The following is an 18587-nucleotide window of genomic DNA, read 5'->3' as shown; positions in this document are numbered from 1 at the left end:
GTGAACAACAGCTCAACCTGGAGCTGGGCTGCCGTGAGTCACCGGCAACGGCATAGGCTGCAGCCCCTGCTGCAGTGAGCTGCCATGGGCTACCATGAGTGGCCAGCAGTCAGCGTGAGTGGCCAGCAGCCGCTGTGAGCTACCAAGAGCCACTGTGAGCAGCCATCCAGAGGCCGGCGACCAATCTGCCTCGCCCGGGAAGTGCGCAAAGATAATACCAACATGGGCCAGTGAAGCGACGCCCTCCACAACTAGACTGAAGAACCAAAGAACAGCAACTTGTCTGTTCCCCTTCCCCGATTCCCCAACACTGTTCCCCTCTCCCAATTCCCCAATAAATACCTTTAAAAAAAAAGTGTCATATATACATTTGCCAATTATGTTTTAAAATAGAAAAAAATGAAAACATAGAAAAGCATAAAGAAAAAAATGCTTCGTTGCCCAAAGTAACTACTGATATTTTGATGCCCCTCCTTCCGATGTGGCTTTTCTCTCTGATGATACATGTTTCACAGAACCGGGAACCCAGATGTGCAGTTTTCCATCCTGCCTGGAGCCTTCGGAGGGAGGCGTGATGAGCAAGCACTTCTACACCAGAGGCTCGTCCCTCCAGAGCCTCGTCCCTCCAGAGCCTCTTGCCGCAGGTGCGTTCGCCTTCTTGTTGGACTTCTTTTCGGAAGGCTGCTGCAAAGCTGCCCCTGCGCAGCCTGCTAGCCCTTTGTTCTCATGACTCCCAGGGGAAATGGTCTTTTCTCCATCTCCTTCTATGCCTTCCCTCTTGCTCAGGATTAAGTCAGAGCCATTTTCCCTCCTTGCCTCCTCTCCCTTCATCAGCACATTTTGGCAGAGACAACCCAGAACTGATCGCGGGCTGTGCTTTGCTTTGCAGTAGAAGTTGCCAGTTAAAACCCTCAAGAGGTTGGTGTGGGGCCAGCGCAGGTTATCAGGGTCACCTTTGCCCTGGCTGTCCTGAGCCAGCCACTTCCCTAAGTGGACATGGTGAGAGTTTGGCCCAAGAGTATCCTGGATTGTCACATGTTCAGAATCTTCCCTGAGGGACCTGCAGGTGTGCAGATCCTAGCTCTGCCGCCTTCTAGCTGCTGCGTGACAGTAAAGTGGGGATAATTACAGCATCTTTTCATCAGATTGTGACAGTTAAATGAAATAGGAAAAGGGCTTGGCCTCAGGCGGCCACAGGAGGATGTGGTAAGGGCAGGCTGTTGTCTGACTCCTTTCTCGCTCTCCCCGAGAATCCTTTCCCAGGTGGGCCCCAGGTTCAGGCCCATGCACATCCACAGGCTGCTGTCCCTCACCATTCTGTGGGTGGTTCCCTGGGGATAAAGTGCTTGTCACCCTTGACATGTGTCTGGCGCATCTGAGACTGCATCTGCCCCCACGCAGGAATCTCGGGCACTGAGTTCATTCCCACGCCCAGTGCAGGGTTCATGCCCATCCACATTCCTGTCTATGCACGTGACGCTGAGGGGTACAGGCGTGGGCTGGGCCCTGCGAAGGCGCTACTCAGCTAGGCAGCCAGGCTGTCGAGCTACCCAGCAGGGACAACAACAAACATGCAACTAGACACCAGGCAGGTGGGACCTGGAGGCAGCGATAGAAGGGAGGCAGCAGAGGTGGCCCAGGGGGGTGGGGAGCGTCAAAGAGGAGGTGTCTGGAACCAACACCCAAGATGGTGGGAAGAGCCCCAACCTGGCTCCTTGTCCTCACCGCCTGTGGCTTGTCCAGATACAGGTCCCAGAGCCTATGGTTCTGGTGGTTCCTGGGAATCTGCATTTTCAATCAGTTCCTCAGTGTTGGAGTCACTGCTTGACCTTGGCAGATTCCCAGGGGAGAAGCTTTGGGAGGAGGCTGTTGTCTGGCCTCCGGTGGGATGGGACAGGCGGGAGCACATCTGGGCGGGTTCAGGAGAGAGTCCAAGGGGACCCGGCACCCATGGGGACTTGCCGAGAGGAGGGCCCATGGTGACGTTCAGGCCCTGCCATGGTGGCCGACAGAGCAGTGGAGCCGGGGCACTTTGGGCTGAGTGGGGAGACGAAGGCTTTAATCAAGCAGGGTGCATTTGTCAGTGAGGTGCTCACTGCAGACAGTCCTGAGGCCTGGGAGTGTCACTCCATTTCACAGGACAGGCAGAGCAGGTGCCGGAAAGCTGGTGTACCCATGGGAGACCCAGGTGCTGGGCGAATGTGCCCCCTCAGGCACCCTTGGACCTTCCTGCTCCTCGGAGCTCTCTCTGGCCCTCTGGCTCCTCGTCTCGCCGCCCGTCCAGGTGCTGACCAGGGCCTCCCCGAGTCAGCTGCCACCTGCTTCAACGTCTCATCTGCTGCACAAACCACACCCCAAAGCAATGGCTTCAAATAGCCCCATGGAGCTATTTCTAGAAAAGCTCTGGGTTGACATGCTCAGCTGGACAGCTCTTGTCTCAGCTGGGGTTGGGCTGAGACCGGAACCCTGAGATGGCCTCCCAGGGCTGCTGTACCCTTGGCCTGTGGTCCCTCATGGCCCGAGCTTCCCTCCCAGAGACCAGGCTCCAGCCCTGCCTGGTCTTCAAAGGCAGCTTCACCCTCCCACAGCTCATGTGGAGAAACGCAGGAGTTATAAGGGTCAGAGTGTCCGTACGGTGAACACATGACACAGCTCACAGAAAGGACACTCTGGGACCTGCAGGAGGCCCAGGTGGCTGGACCCCTCCCAGGAACCCTGGGATCCGGAACTAGGCACAGAACAAGTGGCTCTCTAGCCCACATGGCTGGCCCAACCTGCTCAGCCTCTGACCTCAGGGGACGCTGACACCTCCCCCACAGACATCTCTCTCCTGTCAGCTGGGGACCAAGGCCACAAAGGAAGCCTTAGAGCATCCTGGAGGCTGGGCCTTGCTGAAGAAAGCACAAGTAGTCAGTTCCTGTCCAGCTCTGCTATTTCCTGACTCAGACGCGGCCCAGTCCTCTGCCCTCCTTTTCCTGTGAGGCCCTGACCATCTCGGATTCGTCCCTGCTTGTGGAGCATTCTCCAGAGCATCTGCCTCCCTGAAGGACCGGGACCACCACTGCGCTCAGGGACGGGGATGCCCAGGAAATAATTGCTGGAAGAAAAAATCTGTGAACTGAGGATGAAATGCCCACCTCAGAAGGGGGTTTGTGGGGCATTAAGTGAGATACCATATGCAAAGACAGTCTGACCTCCAGAAGCCACACCAATGTTACCGTAACTGTTTTTGGAATCATAATGCGTGAGGGTTCTTTCCACCAGTGTCATGATGAGCTCCCCCGTCTGTAAGGTGAGGGGTTGGGCTGGCTAGAGCTCGGATTTTACAAGTGTTCTGAGGGCACAGAATCAAGAGCTGGGGTTGTAAGTCTACAGAGATGTTTCCCTAGAAAGTGTTCATACAGTGATTTCGCGTGATTCATAAGAGCCAAAATGTGGGAACAATCAAATGTCCACCATCTGATGAATGGATAAATGAAATGCAGTCCATCCATACAGTGGGATATTACATGGCCATAAGCAAGAAGGCAGTGCTTATCCACGCTACAACATGGGTGGGCTTTGAAACACTGTGCTACATGAAAGAAGCCAGACATGAGAGGCCAAAGATTGTATGATTCCACTGATACAAAATGTCCAGAGTCGGAAAGCCTATAGAGACAGGAAGTATACAGATTAGTAGTTGCCTGGGGTTGCAGCGGGATGGGGGAGTCGGCGTAATAAAGGGTCCAGCCTTTCTTTTTGAGGTGATAAAATGTTCTAAACCTGACTGCAGTGATGGTTGCACATTTCTGTAAGTATACAAAAGCCACTGAATTATATACTTTAAGTTGTATGGTAGGTTAAGTCTGTTTAAAAAAAGAAGAAAGAAAAGGCAGAAATATCACTTCTGGTCATAATGGAGTAACAAGGATGATGGATTTACCAACCCCCCTTAACTAAAAAATCAGACAAAATAAAGGAACACTGGGCTTCAGACCTTGGACTACAGGAGCAAGGCCAGTGACCCCTGAGCGAAGTGGACTCTGCAGCTTCCCACTGCCTGGAGACGGGAACAGGAAAACCTGCCAGAGCCAAACAGGCTCTCAGAATTGAGGGGACCGTTGAGACTTTGGGGAGGACAATGGGTCCCAGGGCAGAGTGCAGGAAGGAGAAAGCCGCCCAGAGGGGGTGTGCAGAGGGTCTTCAGCTGACTAGAGATGAGGTCACACAGGTGAAGGACCAGCAGAGAGGAGCAGGCAAACAGACCCACCGCGTCACACAGCCCCAGGAGCGTCGCACGGTCTGCTCCGCAGAGCAGGACGCCCCGGGGGCCGGAGCAGAGCTGGGACGCTCAGAAGCATAGTGCGGCCGTCCATTCTGGGCAGTCAGCCCTAGACCAAAGGCTGCTCCATCGGGCCCACCTGCCAAGGCCTAAAGGAGAATTAGGCTGTGTCAAGCAGAACAAAAGCATGAAGCTCACAGACACTTAGAGAAATACAAAAACAGAAGAAATCCAGCGCCCTCAAATACTTCTCAGCTCCCCGTCTCCAGCACAGAGCTGCTGCCTGTGCACCCCACCTGCCTCTGCCCTCTGGTTGTAGGGTCGAGGGTCCGGGGGTGGAGGTCGGGGGGGGGGGCCTCTGCCCAGCAGGGGTCCAGGGCCATTGTCCGCTGTGCTGACTGCTATTGCCTTCTTCTTGTTCCCTGCCTCAGTTTCCCTTGTCTACTGCATCCTGGGGTCACCTTCCAAACAAACCGCTTAGCCTTGAATCCTGGGCTCCGTCTGTTCCTGGAGGAACCCATCACCAATGTGAATGCCTATGTGCTTGTACATACGTGTTATGTTTTATGTATAAATCCCAGCTGCACCGCCAGCTGGGTGTGTGACATTGAGCAAGTTACTTCACTTCTCTGTGCCTCAATTTCTGTACAGATAAATGGGAATGACAGTATTACCTGCCACTTGGGGCCGTTATAAGGACTGTCAGTTTGCTGGGGCTGCTATAACGAAGTACCCCAAACTGGGCGGCTTAGACAAAGAAATATATTTTCTCACCGTCCTGGAGGCTGGAATTCTGAGATCAAGGTGGAGACAGGGCTGGTTTCCCCCGGGGCCTCTCTCCTTGGTTTGTCGGTGGCCATCTTCTGCCTGTGTCCCCACATGGTCTTCCTTCTGTGAGTCGGTGCCCTCCTCTCCTCATAAGGACACCAGCCATGTGGGACTGGGGCCACCATCCGACCTGTTTACCTTAATCACCTCTTTAAAGATCCTATTTTTAATTTTTGTTTTACATTTCTTTTTTTTTTTTTTCTGTTTTCAAATATAGTCACACTCTGAGGTCCTGGGGGTTAGGACCTCAACATGTGAATTTGGGGGACACCACTCAGGCCGTGACAAGGACTGAATGAGTTAATAGGGGCTTAGTGCCTGGCACATAGTAAGGGCTAATATTAATTTCTTAAATAAAAAATAAAATTTTCTGGAAGAATATAAGAAACTGCTAACAGTATTACCTCTGGAAGGAGAAGGATTGGGGCTGGGAGACCCTTTGATTTTATACCCTATGTAAGTATTATCTTAATTCCTTAATGATGATAGTAACCCATTCAGAGCACCTGCCCAGGGCCTGGCACTAGTTGGGGTTCTCGGAAGGGGGGTTACTCCTCCCTTCCTGGGGTTCAGACCAAGGAAGGGAGAAAGGGGAGTGCAGCACCCCCTCCCCCCATCTCTGTGCAACCTTTGTTTTAATTATCAGCTCTCATGGAATACCAGCTTCCTGGTTAAACCCAGGGGCCCCACTAAGGGGCTTGGGCTTCAGGCCCAAATGCTCAGCCTGCCCCGCCCCTCCCAGGCCTGGGCCCCTTCTCCAGGCTTGCTTCTGCCCGGAAAGACCCCATCTGTTACCTTCCTTTTTTGCTGCCCCAGGGGTCTCAGAGCCCCTCCACCATCTTGCTGTCCACAGCCCAGGGAAGCCAGGAACACAACTGCCCATTGCTCAAATGGAGGAAAGTGAAGCCAGAGCATCTCCGGGAGTCCACACAGGCTAATAATGGGATCCCTTTGTGCAATTTATGAGCTCCCAAGGTCATTGGAGGTCACTTATTATCCCTTCTAATTGTGGCAGAGGCTGCTCTGGCCCTGGAGGAAGTGGGGCCCAGCCAGGCCCAGAGTGTCCTCCACTGAAGTCTCCCCAGAAATGAACAGGCGAGGAGCCTTAGCTGGGAGGGCAGGCAACCTGGAAGGGATGTGCCATGGAAACACACTTGGGAAGCTCAGAGGCCTCACCCACCACAGGGAACACCCAAGTCCTCCTGGGGCTGGCGACAGCTCCACAGACCCTCAGCGGGGTTTGGGGTCCATCCCAATGAAGAACCCAAGGGCTAGGCCTGTGGCGATCCCAGCAGACAGGAATGGGGAGGCCAGGGCTGGGTCAGGCCCTGGGACACCCTGTTTGCTCTGGCCACGCCACATCCAGAACCACAGCCTGCCACCTCTGGCACTCCTGCCCTGACGGGGAAGGACCACAGGAGGAAAGAGGCAAGCCTGCCACTCTCTCTTCTTATTCCTTACAAGTTAAATTGAATATTTTCCCTTCAATTGGGGTCTTTCGGGCCCTGACAAATAACAGTTACCCATGACTAGTAACTTGGAGCTGCGCCTGCCCAGAGTCACTCACCGAGCACCCTCCAGGCCTCGGTTTCCTCATCTGAGCAATGAGAGGCTGGAGTCTTGCTCACCCTCCATGGCCAGCGTGGGGCACCCACCCTCAGAGCTGTGGTCCCTGCTGGCCCCTGACCCAGGTGGAGGTACAGAGAAGCTGCTAACAGGATCTGGGAGAGGAGGTTGGAACCCCGTGTGCTGGGCGGTGGTCTGTGCGTTTGTGTGCAACTCTACATGCCTGCATGCATGGTGTGTGTGCACGGGGGTTCGCCTGGGATGGGCCACGCCCCTGCGAATGGGGAATCCTGAGGGAGAACTGGACTCATTGCTCTGGAATCCGAGCCCTAGGGGGGGTGGGGAGTGTGTGGGGGGGGTCAAAGCCAATTCTCACAGGAGGGACCTGAAGGTCCAAAAAGACCAGGAAATGGGGAGCCCTGGTGCGCAGGAATGAGCCTGGTGGTCCCAAAAGTGCCCCACGTGCGCCCATGGGAGAATCCACCTCCTTGGAAAGATGCCCAGTTGCCTCCACGTGGATCTGGAGACAGTGGGTCTCTCTTCACCTGAGACTCAGCGAGGCTCCGCCCCACCTCCCGACCAGGTCCCGGTTGCCCTTTCAGTCCTTTGTACTGGGTTAGGTCCCCCTCCTCCCCTAGATGCGAGCGCCTCCCCCATCAGACAGTGCGCCTCATTCGTAGGCGGGAACCCACACTGCCTGAACGCGCAGCCACGTGGCAGGCGCCCATTTCTGCAGAATGAATGTTATTCAGAATCACCGCCTGGCCCAGAGGATGCCGGAGGGGGCCCTGGAGTCAGGTCATTCCTGCCCCCCGTGGGCGGGGTGAGCAGCCGGGTCCCTGGGCACCGCAGAGAACCACTTCGCTCCGCTGTTTCTACAACTGCCCAACCGGGGGACTCCCACCCCAAACGAACCCCTTCCTGCGCATCCCCCACCTCCTAGGTCTGGAAGAGCTCGACTCCTGAGCATTCAGCTCTGCCTTACTGAGCCTTTTCTGGCTTCCAGCCTGGATTTAACGGTTGGGGGTTGGCCGCCAGGGCCTGCGGGGGGCCCAACATCCCTTTGTAGCCCCCATCTGTCCTAGTCAATCTCGGGACTCTCCCCCCCCCCTCCCCCCAGGGACCACCAATCACAGCGAAGGCATCTGTTTCGTCATCAGCAGCCAATCAGCGCTTCCGCAGACCACTCGGGCAGCAAGGTGAGAACCAGGCGCCTCAGGCCCAGCTGCCCCCATCTCCCTGGCCTGGTGGTGCCCCTGCTGCTCACCACACATGCCAGTCTGTCCTCAATCACCAATTTATTGGACACCCAGAGGGCACCCAGTTCCACCCACAAGGGTGTTTTGCTGCTCTGACTTCAGTCTCCTCCTCTGTAGGATGGGAACGCCAGCTCCTCCAGGGGTGCTGTGTTAAAGGGGCTGCAGAAGGGCGAGCTCAGAGACCACAGCCTGCCACCTGGAGTCCCTGCTGCTGGCCACGTGGGGGTTGACTGCACTCAGGACCCAGCTGGTGGAAACGTGCTCAGCTTCTAGCCTGCAAGTGGGAAAATGCCTCCCTCCCTCCCTCCCAGAGGTCCTGCTTTGATTCTGAGGTAGGCCCCCCTCGCCCCCCACCCCCACTCCAAGCTTAGCCATCCAGTCAACTACAGCAAGGCCTCTACCTGGGCCTTCACTTACTATACATCCCAACTGAGGGGGGACCTGAGCACCCCGTTTGAAGGGGTGTGGATGGATGCACACAGGCTCCCTGCATTAATGGGAAGGGGGCAGCCCAGGGCCCCATATCTCCTAGTTCTAGTCTAGGCACACCTGCCCCGCTTTTGTGGGCTTGCTCTCTACATGCAGGCGCAGGCCCACCCCAAACGCCTCCTACTCCAGGCCTGTGAAATATTGGAGGCTGACCCACAGTCCACACCCTTGCAGGGCCCTCCTCTTCTTGGAGATGTCATGGCTGCTCAGACCACCCATTGGAGCCCCGGGCCCACCCCTCCCCACCTGTCTTCATCTCCAAGACACACACAGGCGACCTCAGTGCTGGACTTGCGTTATTTTATTTTGCTCTTTCCAGTCTGAAGCTACTATCATGGGCATTTAGTTATACAAATGACACTTACAAAAAAATAAAAGACCAAGACACTCAGTGAGATGCATGGTGGAGATGAACCAGTCGGGGGGCTGGCAGGGGCAGTGCTGGGAGCCTGGGGCCAGATGGCTCCTCACAGGTTCCCAGCTGAGGGTGACACCCGGCTTCATCCCACCCCGAGACCCAGAGTCCAGTCAGACAAGGAGCACCCATCACGCCCACTGGAGGCTCTGGCTGAGGCAGCGAGGGGCCCAGCACCACCAGGGAGGGACACAAGCCGGGAGCTGGGCGGGCAGGTGGGAGGGGGGCCAGTGAGCCCCTGGGGAGGTGGAGGCAGATTCTGGATTCAGGAAGGGCTCTACCTGCCCCACCACTAACTGGCAGAGAGGGAACCGAGGCCTGGAGATGCCATCCCAGACGCCCCCCCCACCCCCTACCTCCGCCCAGGCCCCTTGAGGACCCCTCATGGCTATAACCAGGCTTGCCTGGGCCGCCTCCAGCAATAACATTTCATTAAAAAAAAAAAAATACTGATTTGGTCATTTTCTCCTTCCAGTGAAGCCAGGATGAAAGAGTAGACAGGAGCAGGGCCCACACACAGCAGGACGTGCACTGGGCAGGCCTGCTCCATGCAAAGGGGGCACGTGGTGGGCACTCTCGTTTCAGCCCCGCCCTGTACGGCTTTCCTCCTGATGCAGGGCTGGTGCACTGAGGGGCCACCGATGACGGGCTTGGGGCAAATACCTGGCTCCGGGGAAGTTGGGGATCTTGGCAGGGGGCAGGAGATTCCAGTTACACCCTGGCCACACCCAGGGGGTCCAGAACGCCTCCCAGGCCCCACTGCTTCTCGGCCACTTAGGGGAAGTAAGGCTCAGAGTCATCTGAGGTCAGAAGAAAGAGGTGCCAGCCTCGCCCACAGCAAAGAGAGGGCACAGGGATCCAAAGTCCCTCCAAGGACCAGGCCGCTGCCGCTGACCCACCCAGGGAGAGGCCACGCGGGACAACAGGTGGGGACAGTTTTCTCTAGGTTTCCAGTTTGAAAGGCATGGGGTTCGCCACCCTTGGCGGCGCCCACCTGGAGAAGAGTTAGCGAGAAGGGTGAGGACAGGGTGGGGACACAGGCATGGGGACACGGATTTGGGGTCTAGTACTCCCACAGCGTGGCAGGGTCGATGGTCTCAGCGCAGGCCTTCAGGACCCCTGCGTGGTCCCCCTTCAGGTAGCGCCCACCCACCTTGATGGCCACCTTGTTGTAGTCGCAGAACTCAAAGAAGAAGTCAACAGGGGTGTCACTGCTGCTGGTGACCAAGGAGTCACTGCCCACCATCCAGTACTTGCCTGTGGAGTCTGGGGGAGCAAGACCTTGTCAGGCCCTGCTCCCACCCTGCAACCATGGCTTCCAGAATAGAGGTAGGGTCCATTATGCCCAAGCCCTGCACCCTCCCATGCTGGATGGGGGTCCATCCTTACCCTCCTCACGCCCCCCCACAGGGTTTCAGTCTCATAGTTCAGGTGTCCCCCCACCACTGTTTCCAGAATGCTCGCCTCGCCCCTCTTCTAGCTCTGTCTGGAGTAGGCTGGGAAGTCTCCCTCCTGTACAGACTCTAAAAGGAGGAAGGGACGCTCCCAGCCTAGAGGCCCTGGTAGCCGCATGACATCTGTCCCTGTGGGGCTTGGGATGGCCCAAGCCAAGTCACAGGGTGGTCAGACTGAACCCCAGGACCACACAGGCCAGGGGCTCCCTTCTAAGCACCCAGACACTGCCCCCGCCTCCATACCCAGGAGACCCCACCCAGCAGCCGCCCCCAGGAGAACCTGCCTTTGATATTGTAGGCACCATCGTTGAACTCAAGCTGGAAGACGTCATAGTTGGAGCGGTTGGAGTCCAGGGTGCCCGTGACCTTGCGGCAGCCGATGAAGCCATGCTCCCCACGGAACACAATAATGGGACGGTTGATCAGCTTCATGAGGAAGAGCTCTGTGTCCCCTGTGCCAGGAAGGGGAGGGGCTGTGAGCCTCAGGAGGGCGCACCTGGGAGGCCCAGGGTATGGGCGAGCAGGAGACTGGGGTCACACAGCATGCCAGGGCTAGGGTGAGACTGGGCGGGGCCCATTCTGGGGGACACCAGCTCAGGGGACCTTGCTGTGTGACCATGCAGGGTTCAACTCTCCAGGGAACCAGAGCTTGGGAGTGCCCATAGGCAGCTACCTGCTGTCTCTACCGAGGCGGCCAGCTGCCCGTTCTTCTTGGCTGTCACAAACTTGCCATTGGACGCACGTAGTGTGATCCGCCGATCATGCCACTCAATGTCAAAGTAGCAGCTGGCATTCCTGGCAATGGTGGGACAGTCAGGTGGTGCTACCCCAGGCCCCAGGCCCACAGGAAGGGCCAGCCTAGCCAGCAAGAGCAGTGACAGGTGGGGGGCAGGGCACTTACTTGGTGGAGGCGGTGGACTGCACACCCCCCGTGGCCGTCAGTGTCCAGTACTTGCCCGTGTGAGTGCGGAAGGCACACTTTTTGGTGTCTCGGTCAATCTCCAGCTGGAAAGTCTCCTGGTCGGTCTCTTCATCCTGATTGGCCGACAGGTCCATACCTGCAGGAAGAGCCTCCAGCTGGTACCCACAGCCCTGCCCTCACACATCAGCACACGCGGGGCTGCCAGACCCCACAGCCTGCACACCAGAGGGCGGAACCCAGGACCTATGCAGGGGCAGCCCTGGGGCAAGGCCGGCCCCCTGTTTTCATATCACTTTCTCAGCAATCTGGAGAATCATAACATGCGTGGCCCAGGATTAGAAATTAAGCATTAATTACTGTTAACCATGTTGTGGTTATGTAAGAAAAGGGCCTCATTTTTTAGAGATAACAGACAGAAACATTTCAAGATGAAATGCCCTGATGTCAGGAATTTGCTTTTTGCTTTAAGTACAACCAAAAAACAGTGACTACAGGGACAGGTGGAGAAAATGGCAGAATACTGCTTGTGGGGGAGACAGAAGGGGGGCTTCATCACATCCTTCCTGCTTCTGTGTACATGTAAGAGTTAAAAAGAGTAAATAAAACTGGACAGCACACGGTCCTTTCAGGAAATTTGGGAAACTAAGGCATAAGCATGAATCCACACCTCTCCCATTGCCCACTGCACCCCAGAGGAGCACCCAGGACGGGAAGAACGGGTGGGTTTCCCCGGCAGACACTGATGCTCCCTACAGATCTGCATATTATCTGCATCGTTTTTGCATACCCGAGCTGACTCCTCCAGCTAAAACCTGGAACTGGCATCTTGGTTCCAACAGAACGAATTCACATTCCCCAAGCACCCTGGACTCTAAGAACCACAGCAACAGGGCTGTCTGCCACAGAGTGCCACTGCCTGGGTTGCAAGTGTGTCACCATTTGGGCCTTGACTCCTTTATGAGTGGCAGGTATCCCTTCAGACGAGGAGCTGGAGGCTGGCAGGCAGCAGCACAGCCAGGGTCTGACAGCACCCTCCCCAGGACCTGTCCTTAGTGCTCCAGCCACCACTCAGAGGGCCTGAAAGGGATCAGCCCCTTCTTAACCTGATCACATCCCCACATCAGTGCGAAGGGGTGGGAACCTTCACCCCCACATCAAAGAAGGAGACTGAGGCAGAGGCGGTGTGTCCTTGCCCAAGGCCACCCAGACAGAGAGGAAGGGGTCCTGGTGGCTCTCAGGAGGGAGATGAGCAGACTCAGGTGCCTGCCGGGGCCTCTGACCCAACCCCTGCCCCCTATAGACTATTGGGGCATGTTCTCCATGGATTCTCAGGACCTTGAGCCACACCCTCTCAGAACCCCTTGAGCTCAGCCCTTCAGGCTTGCTGGGCCCCCTTGGCCCCAATGTCAGGGATCTGCTGATGACTCCAGACCTGGGCTGTGAGCTGGACTCACCATCACACCCCAGTGAAGCCCTGGGTGAGCACGGGTCAGAAGGGGCTGGGCCTGCAGGGTGCCTAAGTCATAACCAAGAATAGAACCATCCTAAAGCCACACCTGGGAGCACAACTTGGGGCTGGGGTTCCCCCCCCCCCTTGCTCAGACCTCACCCAGTAAACCTGCCGACCTGCCCCACCCCTGCTTTGCAGAAACTCACCTGTCCCACGTGTGGTGTGCTGGCTGACAGGAAGGAAGGGGACAAATGAGGAAAAGCCCCACCGAGTATACCTCAGCAGCAGAAAAGACAGGGGAGGGCTCCCCAGAAAGGGGCAAAGGAGACAGGGAAGGGACCTGGAGTAGAAGTTCAGCCTCCAGCTCAGCCTCAGCTTGGGGTTCAGAGGGCTCGTCTTAACACAGCCTTGCAAGAAAATAAGGCGCTCAGTGAGACTAGTTACTGAGAGCTTAGCCTGGGCCGCCGCTGTGCTACCTGTGGACATACACTGGCTTACCCACACAGTTACGACTAACATCCTCCCCCAACAGAAGAACAAAGGCACGCTCTGCAGTGGACATTACTTGCCCAAGGACATACGATCACCATCTGCTCAGTTATTCAGACCCCATCGGCCTGATGTGTCCGGTCCTGGAACTGGTTTGAAAAAAAGGCACAGACCAGCCAGTGAGGTACCCAAATCCGGAGCCAGGCACCCTTGGGTGAGTACCTTCCCCTCACTGGGGCTCAGTTCCCCTCTCTGCCTGTCAGAAGGGTCCAGTCTCTCCATTCTGCCAGGAGATTGAAAGCATTTAGGGACCTGGTGCCAAGCAGACACCAGAGCTTCCAACCCCAAAGGGAATGGGTGGGGTAACGAGAGTTGTCCCCCCTACCATCCTGCAGGGCCCCTCCTCGCTCCAAGGCCCTGCCCAGGCGGGGAAGGCCCCTCTTGGCCTTGGAGTCTCTAATTAGAGCTGGGTTACTATGGAAACAGGGTTTTCTTTGGGATTTTTCTTTTCATCAACAGCAGCACAGAAAACCTGAGTCACAGGCCCACAGGAGATGCAGGAGCATTGAGCCCATGGGCACCTCACCACTCCCTCCTGAGAGCCCTAGGGAGACACCCAGAATCTCCCCCCACCCCTCTCTATCATGGCTTTCTTTCTTTTTTTTTTTTTTTAAGATTTTTATTGGGGAATGGGAACAGCGCTGGGGAATTGGGGGAAGGGGAACAGACAAGTTCCTGTCCTTTTGTTCTTCAGTCTAGTTGTGGAGGACATCGCTTCACTAGCCCAAGTTGGCACCATCATTGCGCTCTTCCTGGGCGGGGCAGATCAGTCATCGGCTTCTGGACGGCTGCTCACAGTGGCTGCTGGCCACTCACGCTGGCTGCTGGCTACACATGGTAGCCCATGGCAACCCACTGCAGCAGAGGCTGCAGCCCAGCTCCAAGTTGAGCTGTTGTTCAGCATCTTAGCTGTGGAGGGCAGTGTCACTGGCCCTCATATGTGGGATCCGAACCGGGGGTCTCTGGCGTCCCAAGCCAGCTCTTAACCAACGCACCACTCGGCCGGCCCTATCAAGGCTTTCCCTGTCCCCATCCCCTGAGCCATTCTCTGGTGGATCAGAAGGGGCCCCCTCTCTGCCTAACACACCCTCTGGTCCCCATCCTCCTCGGCCTTAGTAGTTCCCCAACTACCCAGGCACTCACTCCCTACCACCCACACCCCCATTCAGTTTAGGGGACGGGGTGTGGAAGCATCTGTGACCTCTCCCCGCTTTCCAGTCAGCTCTTGCCGTCCTTGCACAAGCCATTCATTCCCTAGGCCTGAAATGCCCTGCCTCATCAGAACTCTTACACATCCTGCAAAGCCCAACTTGACCAGCCCTTCCTCAGCCAGCCAGCCTCACCTTCAAGTAGCAGGGACACGGCACTTCCTGAGTGTGGAGTACCCAGAGCACAGCTGGCCAGATGCAAGGAGGCTCTGGGACCAGCTGGAAAATGTGGTGAGACACAGCCCAGGGTCTGGCTGAAGCCCAGGGCTGGTGAGGTTCCCAAGGCATCCCTGCTCTCCTCCACCCCTGCCCAAGCCATGTCCTCATCTGTGAAGTGGTCACAGCTATACCACTTCCCAGGACCTGGGATGGAAATGTGCCATCTGCCTCACATCAGCTCTCAGGCACCAGGACCCCCACTCCCTGGTGGCCAACCCTGCCTCTAATGGTGGTTGTGATGGCCTCCTCCCAGAAATGAAGCCTGGCTGAAAGAATGTGCCCAGAGCCAGCCCTTTACAGATGGGGAAACTGAGGCAGGAGAGCAGGCTGCTGCCTCAGCAGGGAGCACCCCGCCCCCACCAGGCGGCCTGCACAGGCCTGCAGGGATGATTCACATCCCCCAGCCGCTAAGCCGGAGATCCTCCTTCTTCCTGGCTGGCATTTCCCATGTGTCAGAAGTGCAGCCGCTGCCACGCGGGCCTATCCAAAATGGCCTCTGTCCCCCCTTACGCCCCCCATACCTGATGCTAGCTCGGGGTCCTGTGCTCATCCTCCATCCCACCAGGAAAGCCCAGGCTCAGCGAACATAAGAACAAAATGAGGACCAAGAAGCCAATGGAGCCCTAATCGCAGCCCCGGAAAGCTCCCCCCGCCCCCCAGTTCCATGTCCCCTTAAACTCATAGCTGAGCCAATACTTCTCTTGGCCCAATTTCCAGCCACTCCTGCCCCATCAGCCTGAATCACACCATGACACCTCAGCAAGCTTTACTAGAGAGGAGCTGGCATCTGCCCAGGGGGCCAGTGGCTGCCAGAAACATTCTCAGGCTCACCCTGGGCTTTCTGCTTCCTTCCTGCCTCGGGGCCTTTGCATAAGCTGTGCCTGCAACACAGTTCTACACCTGGTTCATGCTACCTTCTATTCATTCTTCAGGTCAGCGTAGGTGTCCCCCTCAGAAAGGGAACCCCCCCAATCTAATCTAGATCCCTGACGTACTTCTTGGACCCCAGGCCTTTTCTTGACACCTCTGGAATGTTGGTCATGTCCCAGTGAGAACACAAGCCCCACCAGGGAAGGGTCCAGGACATGCCCAGTTGTTCACCACGCAGGCCTCTGCATTTCACATTTGGCATGGCTCAATGTCTGCTTAACAGGTGGGGGATCCAGCCCCACCCAGCACTATGCGAGACCTTAAGGGGAGGCCCACGTGTGCACGGAGGCTGGGAGGCACCAGGAGGTCCAGATAAGAGCCCACTCTGGAGTCAAACAGACCCAGTTCTGCATGCTGTTTCCTAGCTGTGTGACCTTGGGCTTCACCTCTCTGGGCCTAAACCCACCCATCTGTAGGAATGGAAGCCATATTTGCCCATGTCAGTCAGCAAACTTAGGTACAAAACTGCCTTTACCCCACCAGGGCCTCCACCTGAACTGCCATGGAGCTGCAACCCGCTTCGAGGAGCCCAGTCAGGAGGGTGGCCATCAGGAGGAAGGCCTCCCTCCGCAGGAGAGGGGGCCACTGACTGGGCTCCCATCCAGCTACCTCAAGAGGCTGGGGTCTAACTTCCCATCTAGGGGAGCAAGACCCCCACAAGTCCCTCTAGTGGGGCTTCTGGCTGCCAGGAATCAACTGCCTTCACCAATGGGGGGGCGGGGACATCTGAAGGAAGAGAAGCCGCTTGGGGGAGAATCTAAGGAAGTAAAGAGGGGGGCGCACTTCTGGCGTGCAGGCCTAGAAAATGGCCAGGCCACTGGGAGGCCCTAGGAGAGGCCGCATCGAGTTGCAGCCAACTGTTCCAGGCGGGAGCCTTGGGGTGGGTTCACTCGAGGGTAGGGAGCTTCCCTAGGGATCCGCGCTGGGATCTCCAGACTTGCGCCGAGGCCATCCTCGGACGCCCGCAGAGCAGCGCGCACCGGCCTGGGGATGCGCGGCGGGCGCAGGGCGGGGTGCCTGGCTGGCCGCCATCCGCGCCACGCCGCCCGGGGCCAGGGCGCGAGGAGGGAGGCCGTCTCCTAGGGAGGCTCCTGCCCGGGAAACTGGGCCCGAGGGCGGCGTGCGGGGATCCTCAGTAGGGGGCAGCCGTAGGAAGTCGATTCCCCTCCCCCGCCCGGCCGCATCTGGTTTTCCCATCTGCAGGACAAAGGGGGCGAGGGAGGGCCCGGTCGAGGAGCCCGCCCCCCTGCTCACAAAGGCCGCGGCCTCAACGAGGGCAGACGCGGGAGGAGGGGCTGGGGGGGAAGGGCAGACACTCGGGGGCCCCCACCCCAGCAGAGGCCAACCCCTCCCGGCAGAGAGGGGGTGGGGAACGGCCTGGAGGGCAAGGAGGTGGAAGAACACCCCGCGGAGATCAAAGACTCCCCCTCCCGCCCGCGAACTGCGACCCCGTGGGGGCTGGAGGCGTGCCCTTGGCGTGTTACGACCCTCGCCTCCGCCCTCACCAAGGGCTGGGCCCGCAGATTCAAGGGATCTGTGCGCGTGGGGGGACCCAGATTCGGCAGGGGGATTGGAGGATGGCACACACATCGGCGCTTATGCGGGGCCTGGAGCCCCAACCCCAGCACGGGGTGGGGGTTGTGCAGCGGCGCCCAAAGCTGGGCAAAAACCCACCCCTCGCCCCCTCCTCAGGGCCCGAGCGCACGTCCCGAGAAGGGACGAGGTGGCCCGCGCGCCTAGCGGGGGCGCACCGGGCGTTGCTCGGGATTGCAGCGGCGCCGCGAGCGAGAAAGGGCGGGAGGCTGGAGGGCCGGGGGTGGAGTGCGCTTTGTGCACGCACCGGGAGAGGCGGGGGCGGCGTCCCCACTCACCCTGGCGCGTGGACACGTTCCTCTCGTTGGCCGCCTGCAGCACGACCTGGGCGCAGCTCTGCTCCAGGGCGAAGAGCTCGTCCTTGCCCACCTTGGTGGCCTTGCCTGCCTTGAGCGTGCCGCTGGGCCCCGACGGCGCCAGGTAGCGACCTTCGCAGTCGCGGAAGGCCACCTTGCCAGAGCGGAATTCCAGCGTGTAGCCGGTGGCGGGCTCAGGGCGCGCCACCAGGCGCCCGTCGTGGCGCAGGAAGCGGTGGTCGGAGGTCTGCACGCTGTAGCGCTGGTCCTGGAAGGCCAGCGTGATGAGCGAGTCGACGCCCCAGGGCACGTCGCGGTCCACCGCGATCTCATCCGCCGGCCGCGCGCTCAGGTGCGCGTAGCGCTTGCGGGTCAGGCTGTAGATGTTGACCTGCGGGTGCATGGCGATGTGCACGCTCCATTTCTCCGCCGGCGACACGGTCTGAGCGAAGCACGACAGGCGGTCCTCGGTGCCGCCAAAGTAGCGCCGGTGCGCCTCAGACTGCAGCGACCAGCGGCCGTCGTCGTGCGCCACGATCAGAAAGCGGCAGTCGGCGCTGGGCACCTCGCGCTCGCAGGTCACGTTGCCGTCCTTGTCCGCCGCCAGGTAACGGCCCAGGTGGCTGCGCAGGCACACGGCCGCGCTGCCCGCCTCGTCGGGCGGCTGCTCCAGTGTCCAGATCTGCTTCTTCTTGAGGCTGCTGGCCGACGCGTTCACCTTGAACCCGAACGCCTCGGCCGTCAGGTACTTGTTGCCGCAGTTGATGAGGCCGAATTGGATCTGTACTGCCTCGGTCGTGCCGTTGGCGGTCATGGTGGCGGCGGGCGGAGGGCCCGGCGCAGCCCGGGAGGTTGATGGCGGGTCCCCGCGGTAGCGCCCGGCTCCTTTGTTCAGCGGCCGCGGTCCAGCGCGCACCCTCCGCAGCGCTCCACAAAGCCGGCCCGGGCGCCCCAGCCTCTTTATAGGCGGGGTGACGTCAGCGCCGCGAGGCTCCGCCTCCTCCCGGGGCTCGGCGTGGGAGGGGTCGCGGGGGCGAGGGAGCCAGCTCAGCTGCGCTGGAGCCTCAAGGGCGCGGGTGGCGGCTCGGCTCGCAGCGTCCCCTCCTGCTGCACAGTGGGCCTCTGTAGGCCCCCCCCCACCTCGG

At 58.5% G+C, this 18587-nt stretch overlaps 2 protein-coding genes across 6 annotated transcripts in view; one reads left to right on the top strand and one right to left on the bottom strand.

Moving 5' to 3' along the window:
* RNF216 (ring finger protein 216) overlaps positions 1-9268 on the top strand; it is a 131083-nt gene extending 121815 nt beyond the window's left edge. For 4 of the 5 annotated variants that reach the window (XM_019637526.1, XM_019637531.1, XM_019637530.1 and 1 more), the window contains 3 exons: positions 516-644; positions 7779-7857; positions 8035-9268. The gene's annotated coding sequence lies outside the window, so the exon portion shown is untranslated. The remainder of the gene's footprint in view (positions 1-515; positions 645-7778; positions 7858-8034) is intronic. The other variant, XM_019637527.1, reaches the window with a different exon arrangement.
* Positions 8693-18382, bottom strand: FSCN1 (fascin actin-bundling protein 1). The gene is made up of 5 exons (XM_019637532.1): positions 17425-18382; positions 11177-11333; positions 10949-11070; positions 10560-10727; positions 8693-10087 (listed from the first exon to the last, which is right to left on the bottom strand). Exons 1-5 carry the CDS (start codon positions 18254-18256, stop codon positions 9885-9887), a joined length of 1482 nt encoding a protein of 493 aa, XP_019493077.1. The 5' UTR covers positions 18257-18382; the 3' UTR covers positions 8693-9884.
* Between the last annotated feature and the right edge of the window lie 205 nt (positions 18383-18587).

This window comes from Hipposideros armiger, unplaced genomic scaffold, assembly GCF_001890085.2.
Source record: "Hipposideros armiger isolate ML-2016 unplaced genomic scaffold, ASM189008v1 scaffold_33, whole genome shotgun sequence".
Classification (NCBI taxonomy): Eukaryota; Metazoa; Chordata; class Mammalia; order Chiroptera; family Hipposideridae; genus Hipposideros; species Hipposideros armiger.
This window is presented reverse-complemented; position numbering and strand designations above follow the sequence as displayed.